This window comes from Toxotes jaculatrix, chromosome 12 (assembly GCF_017976425.1).
Source record: "Toxotes jaculatrix isolate fToxJac2 chromosome 12, fToxJac2.pri, whole genome shotgun sequence".
Classification (NCBI taxonomy): Eukaryota; Metazoa; Chordata; class Actinopteri; family Toxotidae; genus Toxotes; species Toxotes jaculatrix.
In genome coordinates, this window is record NC_054405.1 from 12,487,461 (window position 1) to 12,509,307 (window position 21,847).

General features: G+C 40.3%; 1 protein-coding gene across 2 annotated transcripts; it reads right to left on the reverse strand.

Moving 5' to 3' along the window:
- Positions 1-275: 275 nt before the first annotated feature.
- On the reverse strand, positions 276-18,912 carry LOC121191083 (voltage-gated potassium channel subunit beta-3-like). Of its 2 annotated transcripts, none has more exons than XM_041052154.1 (14): positions 18,728-18,912; positions 5,959-6,002; positions 5,833-5,870; positions 5,467-5,546; positions 5,282-5,326; positions 4,669-4,713; positions 4,502-4,545; positions 3,020-3,106; positions 2,805-2,890; positions 2,578-2,698; positions 2,373-2,467; positions 2,103-2,223; positions 1,253-1,341; positions 276-1,085 (listed from the first exon to the last, which is right to left on the reverse strand). In XM_041052154.1, the coding sequence occupies exons 4-14, from the start codon at positions 5,544-5,546 to the stop codon at positions 996-998; spliced, it is 903 nt and encodes a 300-aa protein (XP_040908088.1). In that variant the 5' UTR covers positions 5,833-5,870; positions 5,959-6,002; positions 18,728-18,912; the 3' UTR covers positions 276-995. The 2 variants fall into 2 exon arrangements, with proteins under 2 accessions (XP_040908088.1, XP_040908087.1); XM_041052153.1 differs by having other exon boundaries at positions 17,410-18,912.
- Positions 18,913-21,847: the final 2,935 nt, after the last annotated feature.

Below are 21,847 nucleotides of genomic sequence, written 5' to 3' on the forward strand. Positions count from 1 at the left end.
CTATTCTTTCTTAAAGGGACATGCGCACAGTTTACAAACAGAGGAGGCAAAAAGACTGCCAATAAAGCAGCAGGGTTGGGAAAGTTACTTTCAAACTCTCGATCACTTTTGATTCTTGATTGACAATTATGAATCCTAGTTCCTAAAAAAGAATACTTTAAAGTAAAAGCCAATCTAGCAGTTATTATTTGCAATGCGGTCCTTTCATTTAAATTTAGATCAAGTAATTTGTGAGATTATTTCACTGTGTAAAATGGGTTTGTTCTTGTGCATTGAATGAATTGGCCTACTTTTTAAAGCATGTGATCTGATCTTTTTTTTTTAAAGTAATACCAGACTGGATTAAGTTTTTTTTTTTTTAACAGTCAGATCACTGTAATGACTCTACAAGTAATCCATTGTTCCCAACCCTGTAAAGCAGTGAGCGTGGCAGACCAGTCACATGCACACTATGGGAAATGTTAGGTTAGACACATGAGCACTAACCTTTGGCTCTCTGGCTGCTGGGTACTAAACATCATACAGAATAACAGGCAGCTGCGAAAGGAGGAGACTCAGATGTCCAATGAAAGCACCGTTCATAAAGTCTCATTTTAGAACTAACAAGAGTCAAATTATTTGAGTGTCTTTCGACCTCTCTTGGTCTCTATGGATTGCAGAGACTTGTCCCTCCAGCCAGTTTTAGCCTCCCCCTCTAGAAATAATTAATCTGTGAACAATCGGCAGTGAGCAATATATGACCTGTTTTGTTTTTTGGGGGGAGTTTTTTGTTTGTTTGTTTTTTTGTTGTTGTTTTTTTCACAATTGAAAGATTTTCTTTTTTTCATACATGATACAATGTACTGCGCAAAATGGATATGCGCACATACTGGAAGCATAATGTTGCTGAGGACATGCAAGTTGTTGAGTATACAGCAGAGCAAAAAGCGATGTTTCCCAATGTCATTGTCTTCTTCATCTTCTTGAAACATCATCTGTCACTCAGATTTGCATCTTCAGGCGCGTGACTCTTTCTTCGAGTGTGGCTTATTTCCCAGCAGGGCATCAATCTCGGTAATGGTTTGAGGGGTCATTTGGGATAAAATCTGCAAGGAGGAGGGAAGGACGGCAATCAGTTAAAACTGTGATCTGTTTGTTTTGCCACTTTGTATTTCAGTCAAAGCAGCGTATCTATTGGTTTACACAACTGCAGCTCAGTATGTCAGGCAGAATTATTGATGTGGGAGGAAAAAGAGAAAAAAAAAAAATTTACCCGGAGGGCACCCAAGTTCTCAAGTAGCTGGTCTGTATTAGAAACTCCCAGAAGTACTGAGCTGACTCCCTCACTGCGCAGACACCAGGCTGTTAAAAAAAAAAAAGTAAGAAAATTAATGGAACTCATACTCAGTTAAAGCTGAGTGATATCAGTGATAACCAAAGAAATCTAACTGAAAGAAATTTGCAGGAGTGACTGTTTTAAATTTATATCTACAGGACATATTTGAACAAGAATACTGATCTAACATCAGCTGATCGTGACAGTGATCCCAAATCAGTACATTTTGTAGTAGACAATAAAGATACACAATGGGCAAACCATGCTTTCAAAACAATAACTAGACTCTACTGAATAAACACAAAGATGGAAAAAAAGGCATGTAATTAATAATGTCCTTGATCATGAGTAAAGTAGTGGCACCGGCAGATTGGCACATAAGAAACTTTTGTGCGATGCACTATATCATGTTAACCATGCTCAGATCTGCTGCCTGACTTTCTCTGTGAATAATAAATCACAGCACTTTCATCTGAGGGTTTTTTGGGGGGACTTTTTTTCTTATCAGATTCGAGGGTACATGGACAGAGGTTTCATGTGTTGTACTGATTGTAAAGCCTCTAGAGGCAATTTTGTAATATTGGAGTACACAAATAAAATCTGACTTTTGTTTGAAATAAGTGAACAAACATTTTGAATCAGTAGTTCTATGACCATAGATGCACCACAAACACATTTAAGATTTGAAAAAAAAAAAATTCAAATCTGAAAAACAGCTCAATCTTAGCTTCAAGTTACACAACAAGAGCAATGTACATTGTATAATCATATGTATCATATGTTGTACCTATGGCTAACTGTGCAGCAGTGCAGCCCAGTCTGTCTGCCAGTAGATGGAGCTCCTTGATTTTAGCGAGCTGCCTGCGGCCCTCCTCACTGTTCACTCGCTCCTTCAGCCACTGGTATCCCTTCACAAGGTGCAAAATGGAGAAAAGCACTAATAAGGCAACATGCAGTACTTCTATACTGCTTTCACACTGCAGTACCTTGCTGATCAGGGAGAGACTGGTTTTCAGTGAGAGAAATCCCAGAGGAGGATCAGTCAAATCAAACTGACCTTCATTGCTGCTCTGGAGCACTCTGGCACACCATCACTGTACTTCCCTGTGATTAATCCACAAGCAAGTGGAGACCAGGTCATTGCTCCAACACCTGAAAGAGTTGAATAAGGGCAGATGTTCGAATGAAACAGGACAAGCCTTCAATTAAAAAAAATAAAAGAAAAAAAGATGAATAGAGCTGTGAGACAGTGGATGTCCGACCGATCTTGTGGTAGAGCTCAGGAAGCTGCACCTCAACTTTATCCCTCTGGAAATAGTGATACTCTGCCTGCTCACACACAGGTGGTATCAGGTTGAACTGACGTGCCACCGAGTACGCCTCCTGTTGCCAAACAAGACAGAACAAAATGCCACAGTTACCGACCAGCATTCGTGCATTAAGCTGACGGCAATAAATTTGTAAAGAATGGATGGAGATGAGCATTCACCATGATTTCCATGGCACTCCAGCGTGAGGTTCCCCAGTACATGGCCATACCCTGGTTTATCACAAAGGTCATGGCCCGTACGATCTCTGCAAATCACAGTATACAATATATAAGGCAAGTGACTGCAGCTTTTCCACACATAAAACACATTCCACTATAACCACTTCTTGATCTCTGCATATCAGCAAGCAAGAGTACAAACATCTGTAACTGACCTTCCATCGGACTGTTGACATCGTTCCTGTTGGCAAAAACAAGGTCCACATAATCTAGCTGGAGTCTTGATAAGGATCCTCTTAAACCTGGCACGAAAAAGGATCAATAATTAAACGTCATCATCATCAAAAAGAGTCAACAGCCATGCAAACGGCTCCTAAAGGCTGCATTTAGGCACAGAGGTTTCTTTGAGCTACTGGCTAAAGTCAGCAGGCACACTATGAAAATGTTGATGTTGACAATACAAAGTTGTAGCTGTTATAATCTTCATCATGTTTACCATCTTTACCATCTTTATCTATATTGTGTTAACATGGCAATTAGTAATAAACACAAAGTACAGCTGAGGCTGATGGGACAGTCATCTTCTGGGGACCATGAATATCTGTATAATATTGCACTGGGATCCATACAACATTTGTTGAGATATTTCAGTCTGGAGTTATTTCAGTCAAGTGGTGGACCGACCAACCAACATTGCCATTCACACAGTCACACTCCTCACTAAAAGCTGGCTTAATACAGCATCTGCGCAACAATTAAACACTTTGATGAGACCAAAAAATACATTTTTTCAGGAAGAGGTTCCTGTTTTTGACATTTTTACTCTATATTTTTAAATTTTAAAGTTTTGGGAAAGTGTCTACCAACTTTCCAAACCTGGATCTGTCTGCATCTTTTACTTAGAGGTTGAAGTCACAAAAGAAGTGTCATTCTATATGAAGTCCGAGCACTGTCCCTGCATGCCTTGCAAAACCTTGAGAACTGCACGTAGCTCACTCCTTATGCACGGTCAAACAACCCATTCAACTCTTTGGTATATGGTCTCTCCAAGGCCATACGGCTTGTAAAAAAACAAAAAACAAAAATGAAGCTTCAACTCTACATTCTCTCGTATGACCCCTCTGTATTTTTGTCCTCTGCTTGTCCATTCTTCAATGGGATCATTCTTACCGTTGATAAAATTCCACACCTCATGTCCTACCAGTAAACAGTCCACTAACATATCTTTGCAACCATATAAGCTACTGGAGTGGAACATACTTTTGATTCTGATTTTAAAGCATGTTGATGTATTTACTGTGACAAGTGGCTTTAACAGAGCGAGACAAACAGTGCTTATACTCAGAGATCAAGGGGTCATCAAATGATTCATCGCAACTCAGGCCTGCTTAGGGGTTGAGCTAATGCACACAGTCCATCTACAATAAAAGTACTACACATTTTGATAAAACTGACTTCTGAACTTTGCTTAATCTCTTAACATATGTCAAGCAAATAAAAAGAAATGCAGTAATGATACACAGCTCTAAATTGACTGCTTTCTGATTATATTTGAGCTGTAGAATAACTGTTGGATGTATTCAGTGATAAACTCACATATCAGGGTGTGGACCTAACCCTGAACATTATTTTGTCATTATTCTTTATAAATCAATTCCTGTTTTTTTATTATTTAAAAAAAATCAGTGATACTTCACCTTCAATGATGTGCTTTCTGGAGAGTCCTCTCTCTGTCTCTGCTCTGTGAAGAGTTGAAAATACACATTATTGATGTTCTATCGAATTTATAAAAGCAAACAAGGATTTTTGAATGGAAAGAAAAAACAGTATAATGTAGTATATAGTCTTTTAGTGTTATACTTACTGGCCTCCCCAGTAGATTTTTGTTGTGATGACAAAACTTGAACGCCTGGCAAGGACACAAGAGTGTTAGCAGCTCAATAGGAAAACAGAATTTGAGTGGGAAAATCTTTTTTCTATGTCCTTATTTCTACTTCAAATACAGTGTTTACAGTGTCATTTTTCTTTGGCTGTGTAATGTAAAAATACATTTATACCAGTAATGTTTTGTTTCTGGTACTGCCAGGCTACAAAATACCTTAAAGTTTGATTTGTATCAAACTCTATGGTATATTTTTCTCCAGAATAAAAATATCTCAAAGATTTCCTACACAAATAAGTGTTTTGGCAGTACTGTGAACTAGGAGTTTATCTTCACATGGTTACATTTTTATCCTTTTATAGTCTGCCTGAGGCTAAAGCTCCTCATTTGTCTAAAAAATATGAATTTCCCTTGAGAGAATTTAATAGTGCATCTGTTCCAACAGTAATAAAAACATGTGGAAGTGCAGTGCATTTCAGAAAAGCAAGGGATTATTGGGGATTATTAAAATTTCAAAAAATATATTAATGTTCTAAAAGAGTTAGAAAGCTTTTCACATGCATGTGAGTCAGTTTGAAAAAAAGAGTAATATTACCTCCATCCTTTCTTCTTGATAATGTTTCCTAGAGTGATTTCCGCTCTGTGGACAAACACATCATTCACATCACTGCATAACAATATTAAAGCATACAGGAAACCAAGAGGAGCACATAAAAGTACTTATATAAAAACATTCAGCAAGAGGAAAATTGGTGCTCGGAGGAGAAAGTGAAGTCTGACCTTCCAGAGGCGTACACCTCTGCCGTGTCAAAAAGGTTCACTCCGTTCTCATAAGCTATGGTCATCAGGTTCTCAGCCATCTGAGGGAACACAAAAATTGAGACTGAGAGAGGGAGACGACGGATAAATTCCAATTACCCAGAGGTCGTCCGTGAAGGGCACTATGCAGGCGGGATAATACAGTAGAGATACAGACAATATCTCACCAAGCTGCTATAGTTTCAAGGTCTGTGGGACTTTGAAACATTTCTATAATTGAAAACGCTGAGACTTGCGTTCACAGTGCCCACTGTTCGCCACAAAAGGAATTCGAGCGAAGGTGTTTGGGAATCGACTTCTCATACAGAGAGGAAACAGAGCTCTCACCTCATCAGAGATCTGTGATCCAAATGTCACCCATGTGCCTGAACGACAGGAGAGACAGAGACGTTTGTTTTGTTTGAAGGGTTGAAACAGTGATGAGTCTTTTCCTGCCTTTTCAAACCTACTCACCTAACCCGAGGCAGGAAACGCGTAGGCCTGACTTCCCCAGGTTCCTGTGGAAAAAAAAACAAAAAACGGAAGAATAAGCTTATGATATGTGGACATTTAGGATATGTTTGTGCACAAACATATTTGTCTTAGGTGAGAACCTGTCTTACTGGACACTGACGTGTGTGAGTGTCAAGCAAAGAGCAAAATACCTGATCTCCAGTTCTACTATGCAGCGATGGAAAATAACTACCGTGCAGTAAGTACAGTTTTGAGGTGTTTGTACTTGACTATATTTTCTCCATTTCTTTCTTCTGCTACGCTACATTTCACAGTAAAATATAGTACTTTTGCTCCACTAGATTTATATTTATCAAATAATGTAATAATACACTGTATATAATGAGAAAACACTTAGCACTTAGCATTAGTACTTTTATTTTTGATGCTTGAGCACATTTTGCTGATAATATTTTAATACTGTAGTTTGTACATGTATTGATGAATTACAGTATTTATATATTCTGATAGAGGTACTTTTACACTTTTGTGTAAGGTACACTTTTGTTCTTTCATAAAGCATGAAGTACAAGTATATACAAAACTAAAAATACAAAAATACAAAATTAAAAAACAGGCATGAAAAAAAAAAGAATTATATTAAAGTACACAGAATAAAACTAAAGCGTGACACAAAATAAAAACACAATGTTAACACAACTTATTTCCTTTGTGTTCCTGGTTGTGACTACTTCCTCCACCACCACTGAGTTAAAGTCTTTCTTGCTTGTGGTTAAATTACTGCCTGTGTCTAATTATTTCTGAACAATTGACCTTTTATCCTTCATATGTTAACAGTACAGTGTATTACACTGGGTCGGTGAGACAGCTGGAGGCAAGAGAGCTCAGCTCAGATAGAGTCCAGGCAAAATCATCTCTGGTGTGTACGGTAAATGGCCCAAAATGTTCCATAAGCTAAAGAGGAGTCCATTACCCAACATGCCACATCTGATTATCCAGACAGCTGAATTTTGAAGGGCGAGGAGCAGGGAGAAGCAGAGAGCTGCATTTCTGACCGCAGGAGCATGTACAGCTGAAAATGATGTGGGCTTCATGCTTGCTCTCCTCCTCCATGCGCGCTCTCCCCCATTCTAATTAGCCGGGGAGCCAGCTGGAGAGGCAGCAGAACTGCAGTGCAACTCGCTGCTCGCTGTCTTTTCATCTCCAGCGCCTCTCCCCTCTCTGCCTGTCTGCCTGCCTGCGTCCGCCACAAATAGCCAAATGCAGAAAGACAGACTGTCAGAGCATTTACACTCAGTCGAACGAGTCCTGCTTTTATTTTCTCTGGTCTATTTTTAATGTCTGACCTTAAGCTATTTTTAGTATCCTGCATATGTAAGCACTTGTGTCCCTCTTTGTGTGTGTGTGTGTGTGTGTGTGTGTGTGTGTATGTGTGCTTTGCGGGGGCGTCAGTGTTCATGTGTGCGCTACATGTGGGTGTGAAACACATATTGTTTGTGTTGTTTCTTTAAACTCTGTCAAAATAGCAGAACAGGTGGAAGGTCAGAGATGCTATATAAAGGGAAAAAAATGTTAGAGGGGTTTGATGCGGTTGATTCCTTGTATGGTAATCTGGCTCTTGTTCACCGTTTGTCAACCAATGACAACTCTGCCTGTTCTCAAACACTGACAGTCACTTTGAACACTGGGAATAAATATAAATGAGGCACATGGGAGAAAACACACTTCACAGATTTTTTTTCTAAAGCTTTTTTTTTTTCAAATCAGTTATTTAAATTTTTTTGTCATTTTTTTGTTCTCCTTTACTGGCATTTTTGTGACATCCATCACATTATACCATTTAGCCTCAACTTCACACAGGGAAAGTTAAAGGAAAATTTTTGCCTAGCAACATTTGACAAGGTGGGACCAATAACAGCATCCAAAAAAAGAAAAAAAAACCCTGTTGGTAAAAAAAAACATCTTCAAACACATTCATTAAAAATAGCAGCATTTAGATCTCAGCATTTCTTACATAGCTACTGTATCTTCATGCTGAGAGTATATAAGCGACATGACCCTTATTTTGAAAGGTGAATATTATCTGAACTTTAAAAAACATTATATTCATATTCAGACTTGATGTTTTTTGTGGGGTTATGGAAAGCTATTTTTATGTCTTTAGAATCATGGGCTAGTATGAAAAGCTTATTATTTTGGTCTGGTACTGGTACTAAATGTGAAATAATTACATTAATAAAGCCTAGTTGCAACTGTGTTTACCACCTTAGTCACACAAGAGTCCACCTTCTTTCGATGTTTCCCCTTTTAAATTCGTGCCATGATGAAAAACAAAGAGGTTATGTGTGGCAAATACGGAACATGAGTCAGCATTAGGAGAATGTCAAGCATCCAGCAGCATCTACGACTGTTACACAAATGCATGCTCCTTCTGTTTCAGTGTCCTTCTATTCAATATGTTTTTTTAAAGATGGAAAATAAAGCCGCCAGACTAACATGTTTGGTTCACACATCGTCTCTAAGCGCATCAAGACGGGAGCAAATGAGAAACCAGTGTGCATTAGTGAGTGAATTCCATGATTCCCGTTCCATATAAAATACTGTTTTTATTATTATTATTATTATTATTATTATTATTATTATTATTTCTGGGCAATGGAGGATGTCATTGTTTCGGTGTGTGACAACTGGCCGCCCCCTCCCTGCTCTAAACTCCACCGCTCTCTGCAGTGCTGCAGTCTGCTAAATTACTATCAGTGAGTCTGAAGAGACACATTCTCTCTCTTTCCTCTAACTATCTCCCTCATAACAGTCTCTCTCTCTCTCTCTCTCTCTCTCTCTCTCTCTCTCTCTCTCTCTCTCTCTCTCACACACACACACACACACACACACACACACACACACATACACACACACACATGCATGCATGTACACTCGGTCTATATTTCCCCTGACATGGATTTGGCCGGCGTTACGCAAAAACTGGCCAGATCTATACTATGCGAGCGTCAGTAGGGCAGGTCTGTGCTTTCACGTGGATATTCACGCTTGATGGGAATTACACTGGAACACAGGCACAGATCTGCATACAGACACGCATGGCTGCACTCATGAGCAGGGCACACACAAACACTCATGCTTTTCTGCAGCCTTTCTAAGCAGGGCCTCCCATGTTTTCTTGTCTATTTTTTTCCCCCCGCTGACCATAAATCATGAACTCCAAACAAAGTGATTACAGGGACTTGGCTGTTCCATACATTATTAATGGAGGAGAGAAAGGAGACACACAGGTGCCCTGTCATGGTGTAGTCAGCATTTTAACCCGTGCTGACATTTACAGTTAGTTTTCACCTGAGACAGGAGGAAGACACTCTATACAGATGGTTAGGTGCAAATGATGGTGTTTTTTTTCCTGCAGTTGTCATAAAATGCCACACACATGCTGAGCAGGCTCTTCTCCAGAGGGAAGCACACCTAGATATTAATAACACTCACGTCAGTGTATGTGTGTGTGTGTGTGTGTGTGTGTGTGTGTGCTTATACATGCATTTCCCAGCAGAAACTGTGGGAAGACTGTGGACTGTCTGTTCTCTTTTAATAATGCTGTATAGTCTGTTTCAGGGTTTTAAAGGGTCAGTTCATCCAAATTACACAGAACTGTTCTCTCGTGTATTTAGCCATGCAGAGATTTCTGCTCTCACCTCAGTAAAAGGGTGAATATATTTTTATTTGTGGTGCTCAAAGCACTGATAAATTCCACCTTTAAAAAACACAGATGTTTTTTTCTACAGTCATAGTCCTCTTTACTCAGGATAATCCATAAACCTGTTAGTTTTTAAAGGGACTATTTTTTGGTTAGACAGTAGTTTCATCTCCATTTCCTTAAGGTAGATGCACAAATGTTAGACACAGATATCAAGAGCTGGACAAATAAACCAAAACTCTCAGCATGGCTCGAGAGATAAGTGAGATTTTTCTTTTTTGTCTGAACCTGCTCTTTACATCTGTGGTACAAGAACCCAGTGTAATTCTGACAGTGAACTAATTCGTGCTTCAGCTATTATTAATGAATTGGGCTAAACAGCAGACTCTTCATGTTACATTATGTTTTTAATTCAGTTATATTAAAACAGTTAGGAAACTAGGTCTGTCCTAATTATAAAATACACATGCTGTGAGCAGAGCAAATGGAGAAAAAAAAAAAAGAACAGACTCGCTCACGCATACAGACACACAAACTCAGCTGCTCTCCTCCAATGTTACGTATCAGCTCCTGACACTTTATTATTGGCCGTGACTCTCCTATTAAATGAAAATGCCAGTAATGAAGTGTCACAGCTAATAGATTATACCAGATTATATTAAAGTTGTTTTAGAATTGTCTGTTTTTCTATTCATAGTTCTAGGACTGGACATGAGGACTGTGTTGCCCAAAAATAGTTTTGTGCATAATTTGAGTTTGTAGAAAAATAGAAAGAGAAAAAAATGTGTGTTTACAGGTTCATAAAGAGTTTTTTTCTGCTATATTAGAGTTTTGTAATGTAAACAGTGAGGCTTTTATTTTGACACGTCAAGTAAAGGAAGTAGCTGTTCTTCGGCGGACCCGAACAGGAAATGCTAGCCTAAAAGCATAAAGTTTTAAGCCAACAATAGGTGGGTTTCACGAGACGTCACGACGCAGCGGCGCGAGGGCGCCAAATTCAGATGGAGGGCAGAAAGTGTTTCAGCCGTTACCTGACTGAGAATCTACCGTGTGGAAAAATGCCTATGTTTTGTGTAGTTTACCGGCGCTCAAATCGTTCCAATACAGAAAAAGAAAAAAAAGCTATTATCGGGTACCAAAAGTAGTCACCCACAAAGGTGAGAAATATAAAAACCTTACAGGACGCCGTAAAAGATGGATCTTAAACCTACGTCTGCGGTCGGGAGGAGCAGCCTGCTAATGCCCGTGTCTGCAGTGACCACTTCGTCAAAGGTATGTTAGCTAGCTAACTTGGTTTTTGTGGCTGTGTTTATAGCATTAGGTTGTCGCTTAATGCTCATTTACATACTAATAATTATTAAGTTGCCGGTAGTCTAATAAGGACTTCATTGGGACTTTTTAGGCTGCTCTTGCGTTTCAGGGGACGTTGACTCAGTAGTCCAAATGCTATTTCGCTGTCATGTCATACATTAGTATTTCTGTGTAATTGACAAATAAACCCCCTTGTATCCCTGTAAGATGTGTTTGTTGACATTGTAGCCGCTGTCGGGCTTATTCCTCAGAAAGCACTGACTGTGAGTGCATTGTGGTTTCCTATGTATTAATAAGTTAAATGCAATGAGTTTGATAACTTTTGTGACGTTTGGGTTTATCGATGAATGAATGAATGAACGTGACGTTACGCGTTAGTCATATGAGCGCTAAACGCTAAATATGCCGGTTTATTGAATGTTTCTTCTCAGTTTTCTCTTTTCACTTCTAGTTTTACTCCGATTCAATGTTGGTGTTCAAGTAAATAAAGGAGTACGCTCGTTTCCTGCCTCTTGAAAAGGAGTTTGGCTGGCTGTAAAGTTTATGTTAACGCTGTTCAGCAAAACACATAGGACAGTACAAGGACACATGCAGGACTTTCACTGGCACGGATTATGTTTTTGAAGGGGAGCTGGGCGTTAAATGTGACTTGAGGGTGAAACAATACAAAGAAAAATGCCTAAAAACTTTGAATTTTCAGTCATTTCACTGTGTTCAAAAGGAGTTTATTAATGAAATTCAGTGTTTGAAAAGGTCACTGAACTGTGCTGCTGCCTGCCAGCCTGTTTTATGTCTGCTGAGACGGGGATGAAGATGAATATTAGAATGATATGTCAGTTTCCGTCTTTGTTGCCTCAGAAATATAGACCTTGACAGCTCAATGAATTTAAAATGATTAAATGCCGTCGCCAAGGTGTGTCTATGAGGCATCTCGCTGTGCCTCAGTTTGCCTGGTTTTGGTTTTTGTTTCTTGTCATTTAAAACATCTCAAATTAGCTATTTTGAAGTTTGCTGAAATGGTGAAATTACTTGTACAGTTTACAGAGCTAAAATGTGACTGCTTGACTTTTTAAAGTCACCTGGAATTGATCAGAATGTCCCAACACCCACAATAAACAAAAGCTGTCAAAAACATGATCATCATAAACCTAATTTCTCTTTTTTTTTCTGTGGCATTATTTCTAAATGCAAATACGTAGTCCAAATGTGATTACAAAGCCATTCACTGAAACAATGCAACTTTTGTTATTTTTCTCATTATGTAATTATGTAAACCATCATCTTATTTTATATCACACCAAAATAAATTAAAATAAATTATAAATAAAAAAAAAAACATCATAGTATATCTAATAGTCGAGTAGAAAAACTTAGTCCTCTTAAAACACTTAATATATGTAAAGAGCTTAAATTTATTTCATATGTCTGAATACTTTCTAAGATTTGTCCAGGACCTGTGGAGACACTTTTTCATTAGTCTGTGCTTCTGCTCTTACGTAATGACACGCAATGATGACTTTGTCTTTGCCAGCAGACAATATCAGACATTGACTTTGACTAGACGGCCTGTTCAGAGGACGTGATGTGGATTTTTCTGGCCCTGATTATGATGCTCACAGTTCAGCATGAGCCTGCAGATTGCTGCTGCCATCACATCCGTCCACAGGCAAATATTGACAAATGTAGGCCTCATCAAGCAACACTGACCCAGCAGTCACTTCACATTTCACCACGATCAAGTTATCAGCTTTATTCATTTTTCTGTGTACAAGTCTTAAAATCTTTTTGGTGGTTGATGTGGTGTGGATATTTATCTCTATCTGTTTGGTTTCATTATTTTGAATTATAACATTCAGTAACCCATTAATATATATTAGTAGGTGGCAGATGAAACAAGCAGCCAGATTTTTGCAGTTTAGCAGCCAAAAACAGATCATAGTTTGGATTTTATTTTGATTATGAGCCAGACTGAAATCTGAAAAGTGAAGATACAGCTTGAATTTGTCTAAAACTTGATGCAGGACCTCAAAGTGACGCCACTAATCTGTTCGGTCGACTGGTAACTCTAGATTATGGTTGCCGCAGCATGCTGTCGTCTTCTCTTCCCTGCTACCCAAACCATTTGTTTCCAATGATTATTAATCATGATAACAATATGAGGCCAAGTTACTTCATTATCCTTTAATTATTACTCCTGATGACTCCACTCTGTGAAATGCATAGTTTATCACAGTTTAGGATTCATGACAAGTTAAATACATAAGGTCTCCATAGGGTTTTTATAAAAGTGAGAATAGTTTTTTCCACAGCTTTTCAGAGTTTTATGTCTGAGGCAATTGCAAAACCACATTACTTAAAGTAAATAGTCTTGGACTGAATTAACAAACCGAGGCTGTGAAGTGTGTGTGTGTGTGTGTGTGTGTGTATAAGAGGGAACTATAAAAATGGGCATACTGTGAGAGTAATAAGACTGAGGCTGGATCACTGTCTCATAGCACTAAATGACCACAATATATCTGTAAAACGTGACAGGGTTGTTCATCAGTACCAATGACTCGACCATTACTTCATCAGTTGCTGAGGGTTCAGGCTTTCAGAGCTCACTGTTCGAGTGTCCTCTGTTAGAGAACAGAACCTCTCTGCATAGTTGAATGTCAGGACACTTCAACTCCTGATATAAATGCAAATACTCATAAGCCTTGGTCTCCAGTTCAGGTTCAATGCCAACAAAAGTGGTTCACTCTGATGGCAGACTGTATGTATCAGGTCGTATACAACAGGTTTTTACGGAAAGTATTGATCATTTTGATAAAATAGAGGTCTCAGAAACCCTTGTATCAAATATGATTCAAATGGCTTTATAGGGTTAACTTTTGTTTGTTTGCTTGGCTCAGTCACAAGAATGGAGGCTTTGCTTTTACTCTAAAGGGGGACTTCTGTGGCAAGATTAGAGGAGACCTTTTGTTCTAACTTGGGCCACTTGGCTGTTAGAGGCATTCGACATTAAGAGTTAGATGAGAAGATTGATACCACTCTCACATCTAGGCGTGGCACTGATCTTATCATCTCAGTCTTGGCAAGCAGAGGAATGAGCTTATTTCCCACAGCTATTCCTTTGACAAATTATAAGCTGTGTTTCTGTCTCTGCCCTCTGTCCAGGAAGTTGTTTTACAGCCTGAGAACATACATTTTGTTAAACAATGTTTAGCTCTTTGACAGTACTGGCCTTTTTTTTTTCCTCCTGTGTGTTATAGTGTCAAACATCTTATGTAAATATGGCTTTCTTTCCTCCTCTCACTTATGAATTAAGACAGTTGCAGCCAGCTGCCTGCCACCGACACAACACACCCTGCAAACATTAACGTATAAAAATCCATGAGAAATGTCCACAACAGTGGCAGATAAATCTACGCTGAAATGACCTGCTTACCGGGTTGCAGTTGGCGAACAGAGAGGGGCCTTGTTACCATAGAAACTGCCAATTTGCTGAGTGACAGAACTTTGCCACCCCAACTTACCCCCCCCTCAAAAAAAACATACAATCACTGCTGTTCTCAAAACATCAAAAGATTTTAAGATATCGATCATAATGATATGAACATTAATTGTTCATTTGGGTGTGATCATGTGCTTATCTAGGTTTGAGGAATTTATTCAGTGATTACTAAGCAGTTTGTCTTGAAGAAATGAAGCAGGTTTTCTATTATTCACATAAATAACTTTAACGGTTGTGGCAAAATATCCCTGACAATAGGCATTCTCTGTTGCTGCATTAAAGTTTAATGCACCGTTTCACCACCTTTCTTCTTATCTCAAAAAAAACACACATACACACACACACACACACACATACACACACACACCTGTTCAGCTTAACAAACAGAGAATGGTGCAGTGCACTGCAACAGTATTCAGAGCAGTATTTTAAGGAAAATGAGTTAGAAATTGAGAAATTTGGATCAAAGAAAGGAGAGAGAGAGAGAGAGAGAGAGAGAGAGAGATTCAAACAGAGAGAATTGGGGCAGGGGGGTAACAACAGGGGCTCACGGGAGTGATAACTAGCAGCAGGTGCCATTGTCTGTGACCTGCCGGTGAGTGATGAATACTCAGGTTAATGAGATAGCAGGGGGGATTCGAAAACATGCAGTCAAACAGGGCAAATAGAGGTAGCGATGAGTTCCATCTGGAAAATGGAATACAGATGAGATCAAATTTACTTGAAACTGTTCACTTCTGCGCTGCTATGGTATTCGTTTGGCTTCGATCAGTGTCATGTCAAGAAATCTCCAACATTTACTCTCTGTGCAGATACACAGACTCACTGTGGATATATTTTATATACGTTCCTGTTTCCTCCCGACCTCGGTCTGATTGTGACAACAGCGTAAAATGGAGAATGTGTGACCACTGTGCTGCCACGGACAGACTCTGTGACCGGGTGGTGGGGCTTTGAGCAGACTCAGTTGCAGAAGGGACTGATAAGCGACAGCAGTGCTGGCTGATTAGGAAATAAGACAGACAAAAACTAAAGGCAATGCCTGGGGTGTTGCCACTGGCAACTGGAGCTGGCCATATGCTATATAGACTTATTGTGCTGCTGCACTCTCTATTAGTGACACTTTTCCAGAGACAGCAGAACAACCAGAATAATCCAACTCAATCAGAAGTAAGTGTGCAATTCTGAAGGAAGAGAGGAACAGTAGCGGAGATATCCGGGTTTCATCTTGTGCCTCATTCCCTTTTTAAACATCCCATTTAATGAAAACTAAATTGACTGAAGAGAATGGCAGCAATTCAATCAACCTGATTAACAGGAAAACAGGTCATTAAAACTCTCCTCCTAGATACTGATTTTTACAGTGGAAACGAAGGAAACAGATGGCATGAGGCTAAGGTCTTATAGATTGTGGATGGTATAATGTTAAATGCACGCTGTGTGTTTTACATGCATACGTATAAAAGTATACATTATTTTTCACTGCTTTGAGAAACCCTGTGTGAGTTGAGGCTGCGTGAACAGCTGCCCTTGTCAAGCTGAACCCCTAATCCATCAAGGCGAACTGATTCCGTGCCAAGAAAAATGAAGAAGAAAAACACAGAAAAACATAAAATTACAGTCTTTTCTCGCTGTTTATCTGGTCTGTGTTTTTTTTCCTACATTGTGGCTCGGACCTGCCGTTTGCAATAATGGTTTCTGGTGCATTAGATACTCTGCTGCAACACTACTGTATGAAAATTAAAGGTACTATATGCAACATTGAGAAAACCCTTGTTAACAAGAACATCAGTGGCCATTAAGTGAACTGCAATCAGTGTCCTGATTCTCAAACTTGCACGCATGCTCGCACTCAGTAGGCTGGTGTGGCGTGACATACACGAGACTTTAATGTGATTAACTGGCACCATGTTCATAGATGAGGTGACTAAAGTTAAACCTTCATTTTAGTTTTATTATAGACTATATTTGAGACTACAGACTATATCTGACTCTCCAGTGCTGGGACAGAGCTAAGACAAAGTAATGTTACGTTTAATTTGAAACAGGATTTATAAAGCGTAATATCATTATCGGCTTGCTAGCTCGCACAATATAGGCTAGTGACACTGAAGTAATCCATCCTTGTTGCATGATACATTGGATGCATTTATGTGACACGTCAGCATTAGCTTGCTAGCCAGCTTTAACAATTCCATTTTTTAAGTTACGTTACAATCAATGTTACAATCAATGTTCACACGCTGGCAATAAACAGATTGTTCCACATCACTGTATACTGTATGTGTAAATGCTTTTAAAGCCCTGTGTCCTGGGGTGATTTTAAGAAAGCTGTTATTTTATTAATCAAGAGGCCAGGAGGGCAAATTCTGCATGAAACACATAATCCTATGGCAAATGCTCCTATATGCATACTGTCTGTCATACTGTGATAACATTATGGCTGTTTGCTATGGATTATATAAGCATTTTTACATCCATCAGAGTAAGCGTTTTTAGGAGTAAATGTCACATTTTTTTTATAATGTCAGTAAAATCACCGCTGTATGTGCACTCACTGAGGTGCTTTCATCTTTGCTAATGGATTTGGAGGCAGTCTGCACAGTGCATTATAGAATGCACGTAGGTGATGATTCAAGCTAACCTTAAATTCACCTCACATCTCAACAAAGAGATTGACACAAATATAAATAAAGAACGCCCGGGCCGGTAGAGCCTCATGATGAGAAAAGCCCCCCCGATCAAATCACCTGCCACCTTGTTTCTGGTGGAGGATTTGCCACTGATGCTCATCATGATAATCTAGTCCCTGAGAGATAATCTGGAGGTCAAAAGGCCTTGATAATCAACACCAATTTCTGAGTCAGACCCATCTGATGTGAATTAACCCTCCACCACCTGAATCTCCAGCTCCTCATGTCCTCATCGGGCCCGTACTCACCTGTACTTCATACTGGTGTGGCGCCCGATGGCCTCCTTCATGTGGGCATGGCCCTGTGGAGTCTGCCGGGACCCGGGCCCCTCCCTGGTCTTGACTGAGCCTTGGGAGATGTAGTTGCCATTACTCCCTTGTCCGCTACCTCCTCCTCCACCTCCTCCGCTGCCTCCTCCTCCACTACCGCCACCACCACCTCCTCCTCCACCGCCGCCCCCTACTCCTCCACTGCTCCCACCAGGAGGTGGAGCGGTGCGAAGGCCACAAAGTCGGTCCTCACTGCGACTCTTGAGGTTGTGCTCAGTGCAGGCGAAGGACACCTGCATCCTGACCCTGGTTTCCGGTGCCTCTTATTTTGAGAGTTGAGGGGAGGGGAGGGGAGGGAGGCAAATCTTTTGAAGAAGTCACACAGTAATGTCTGCAAATTTGTTGGTACTGCTTGACACCGTTTCTCCGTTGTGCTGTTGTGGCAAAGCAGTGATGCTCATACAAAGGGCTCAGACAGGGCAGGTCAGAGATTTTGGCTGTGGGTTGGAGGGAGCGGGCGAGAGTCCAGCCTCTAACATGTCACACACAGAGTTACCGTCTGCTCCGTCTCCTGTCTGGTGATGCAAACCTGGCAAAAGACTCTTAGAGTTTTCACACTCACAATATGCATCAGGGCTGCCCTCCAAAAATCATCAGGAAGCTTGTAAGCTCACAGCAGTCCTCAGACGGATTTTGAGGGTTGTGGCAGTTCTTGGGAAGCCCCAGAACCTATAGTGGGATAGATGCTTCACTGGAGAGTGTCAGTCGCTCGGCCTTTTCGCACATATAGGCTACATGCACAGGTTCGTATGGCTTTATGTTGGGTGGTAAAGCACTTGCCAGCTTGCTGTCTTCTTCTCTTCAGCTGAGGTTAGTTGTGTCGGACTTGAGCCGAGGAGCTCCGGAGTGTGCCGCAGCAATGACACAATCACAGCTACAGGCATCCTCGCACCTCGCGTCGAAATAAGGCATGATTTTTCTTTTCTTTTTTTTTTTTCTTTTTTAAATTATTTTGTCGCAAGGTGGGTCAGCAAGAAAAACTGGCTCAATTGCTCGAATTTACATTGCCGAGCTCCAAGCAGGGGGGTGTGGGGGGGGTGGGGAAATAGACTTGATAGGATGCGAATTCACACAGTCAAACCCCACCGATGCATCATCGCCCAGCAGCCTCACGCAGCATCAAATTGATGCAAGATACACACAGAGAGATATAGAAGAAAAAAAAGATTCCGCAACAAATTCAAGAGCAAACACAGAGCCGGGTTGGTTTTTTTTTTTTTTTAAATATATGTATTACCTTCAGTGTGTGATGTCGTTCACATACCGGCAGCGGCGGCAAATGTGCAGGTCTCCTGTTATTCGACCAAATCTCACGGTGCACGGATTTGAAAAAAATGCCGGCATAGTGGCCCAAAAATCAGCTGCAGCAGACATTTCAAACGCTCGATGAAGAAGCCGCCTCTTGGCTCTCCCTCAGCATCATTTTTGTCAGTTCAGAGTCCGACTTTTCTTTTTTTTTTTTCCTCCTTTTTTTCCCAGAGGCTCCAAAAATGTTCACGACACACAAGCAATGTGGGGGTTTGCGAGATGCTCTCTCTCTCTCTCTCTCTCTCTGTTCGTCTCTCTCTCTTCGTCTCTCTCTCTCTCTCTCTCTCTCTCGGGTGTGATCTCTACATTTTTCATCACACGGGTGTACACACATTTTATCACATCGTCACATTATGTTAGTGGAGCTTACACGCACTATTGCGTTTTGAGAGAGTAAAAAAAATCATCATGCACCATTTTTGTATATTAACAAAATGCATATTATCTTATAGACATTATAGTTTTTAAAGTCACTTTAATTCTCATTTATAGTCGACGTTAAATCGACTAATCTCATTTTTCACACATGGCTCTTCTTTTCCACAAGCAAGGATCTCTGTTTTCCTACCACACCCAGTTTCCATGTGCAAAACAGTAATTCCCCCCCCCCCCCCCCCCCACTTGATCAGCTGTGTACCTATATGACCAATCACCAAAATTATACTGAAACACTGTATCATCATCATCATCATCATCATCATTACCATCATCACCTCAAAACAAAGAGCAGATTCACGACTTCTAAGTCACATCACATCACATCATAACGTAGCACTGCATGGCATATCATACCATGTTGCATCACATCACATCATATTAAAATAAAGCGGATGTGTCGTTTGGTAGCCAGGCAATGATAATAGTCCCTTTAAGCCCGTGTTTACAATCTAAACTATGCTGCCATGGCCTCAGAGAAGACTGTCAATCCAAAAAGTTTCACTCAGTGCTCAAGTGTTCGCTCTGCAGTGTCTGTTTCTCACAGCAGGACAATCTGCAAAAGTACCTCACTTGTGCAAATAAAAATGCAGACACACACACACCTACAAACATTCATCATTTCTGTCAGTTTGTTCTCACGTCTAATGATATCTTGCTTCAGAGCTATCTCTGGTTCCACGATGAGCTGCCAGCGAGCTGGCAATCAGCTCTTTTTAAAGAGCTATTCAGTACAAGTTGGGATGGGAAGTTTCCAGCTGTATACGCAGAAAGAAAATCTGAGTGCCACCCACTGTGGCATTTGAAAAGGGAAGGTTTAATGATCTCCTGTCCTGTTAAAGTACAGCGAGTACCTACACAGACATTTGGATGTTACACCCACATCAGTTAATGTTCCAAAAATCACCTTATTCCAACGATCCAAACCTTTATACAATCAGTTTCACTAAATATTTATCTAGACGTAGGCTTAACCTTCACCTTCACTCCAAAAGATGTCCATCAGCACACTTTAAATAACGATGGCGCTGACTTAGTCTGCCCAACAGTTCATATTGCACTAAAACTGGTGGCTCAGGATATCACTAACGCTCGGGAGCGCCACTTCGCCCTCACAGAGCACCAGCTGCTCCATCTTCAAGTTCTGCATTGACATGCAACAGAACTGAGCATCTATTCACTTCTCTGTGAAGAAGACCGCATTAAATTTGAGATCTCAGGAAGTGTGGGGATAGATGACCTTCCTACTTTTGGAGGTGCTTTGTCCAACAGATTGTATAATGAGAATGTCCTTGAAAGGGTAGATGTTTTACACAAGTCTGCCATCAGACTCAGCACCAAAGCTCATTACAAAGCATGTCTCTCCTACCGGTGATCCTCTATAAACTGCAAAGTCTACAGCCTGGATCAAAATACTCAAGCTCATTTACATAATGCTGGCCTGATCCCATCTGCAGCTCGCGTGGCTACGTTTTCATTTAAAAACTCCAGTAACAAGTGGCTGAATTAACAGTGTGAATGTTGCTCAGTAGAAAATCTAGATGGAGTAAAGAAATACAGAGGCACATTGTCGTTTTTCTGGTGGCTGCTGAGATGCTAACAGCTGGTTTTGACTTGCTTGTACCAAAGCAGAAACAAAGAATACTGGGAATTGTTTGTGGTGTGCCTCTTCATGAAATGTGCATGCACTTTCAGAAAACTGAAGGCATTGATCCTCAGTCAAACTGTAACAGTGAAGTATTCCCTCAGACATCTTGTTTTTCTTATGGTTTTGGTTCATCTTGAAATGATTCAGCTTCACACTGAGTTCGCTGAAAAGAGGACAGTCAGAGGACGGCTATTAAATGCTTTTAGTAGAATTGCTTTCTCGTAGCTGCCTCTAAATTCAGACCCCCATCTGACAAACTGTAATATGTTTAAATATGTCTAACCTTCAAGCTTTATTTTATCAAAAGCCAAGATTATGCATTCAGCCCTCGTAATCTGTTTGCCAAAATTTAAGTATCTGTCTCACTTTTCTCAAATTTGCTCTGCACTCAGGAGATCAGCCGGCTGTGGAAAATTGTTGTTCCCAGCAAAATTAGAGAGAACGCTGAGGTAGAAGTTAGCTGTTGTGTTGATTACAAGTAATCAGTTTCGGTCCTGAGGAAGTTTAAAGCTGGTGCATCATTATACAAATTAACAACAGCTAACACATCACGCACAGAGGCTGTAGAGACGGCTGCTATTAAAGACATTAATTAAATGCAAGAAGAAATTCACAAGAGGAAGCAGTGCTGGTGGAATCAGCTGAATCATACTCTGGTTTGACATAAGCCTATTTCAGTTATCAAATGTGTGCTATTTATACATATACTATAATAAATTCTAGATTTGAGGGCAAATTAGACTTGGTTTTTATGAAATTTCAAGTGTCATTTGCTCGTTCAAATGATACCCTCTGAGCTGCAGATTTCGTTTCTTTTCTGGTTTTGAATCATTGTGCCACAGGGCCTTCTATCTTCACACCAAGGTGACGCTGCCACCTAGAGGCAACTTACAGGAGTCTTAGTGACCGCGTTAGTGTCTTTGGTACACAGTGTATCAGATTAAATGCCAGTCTGGGTCATGAAAA

What these genes read in the sequence shown, in the direction of transcription:
- LOC121191083 (XM_041052153.1), bottom strand. Translation starts at nt 17,729, where the DNA reads ATGCAGGTGTCCTTCGCCTGCACTGAGCACAACCTCAAGAGTCGCAGT. An exon ending in GAGGTGTACGCCTCTGGAAG is followed by an intron (nt 5,327 to 5,466) that starts GTCAGACTTCAC and finishes GTTTGTCCACAG; the next exon opens with AGCGGAAATCACTCTAGGAA. An exon ending in GCTCCAGAGCAGCAATGAAG is followed by an intron (nt 2,224 to 2,372) that starts GTCAGTTTGATT and finishes CACCTTGTGAAG; the next exon opens with GGATACCAGTGGCTGAAGGA.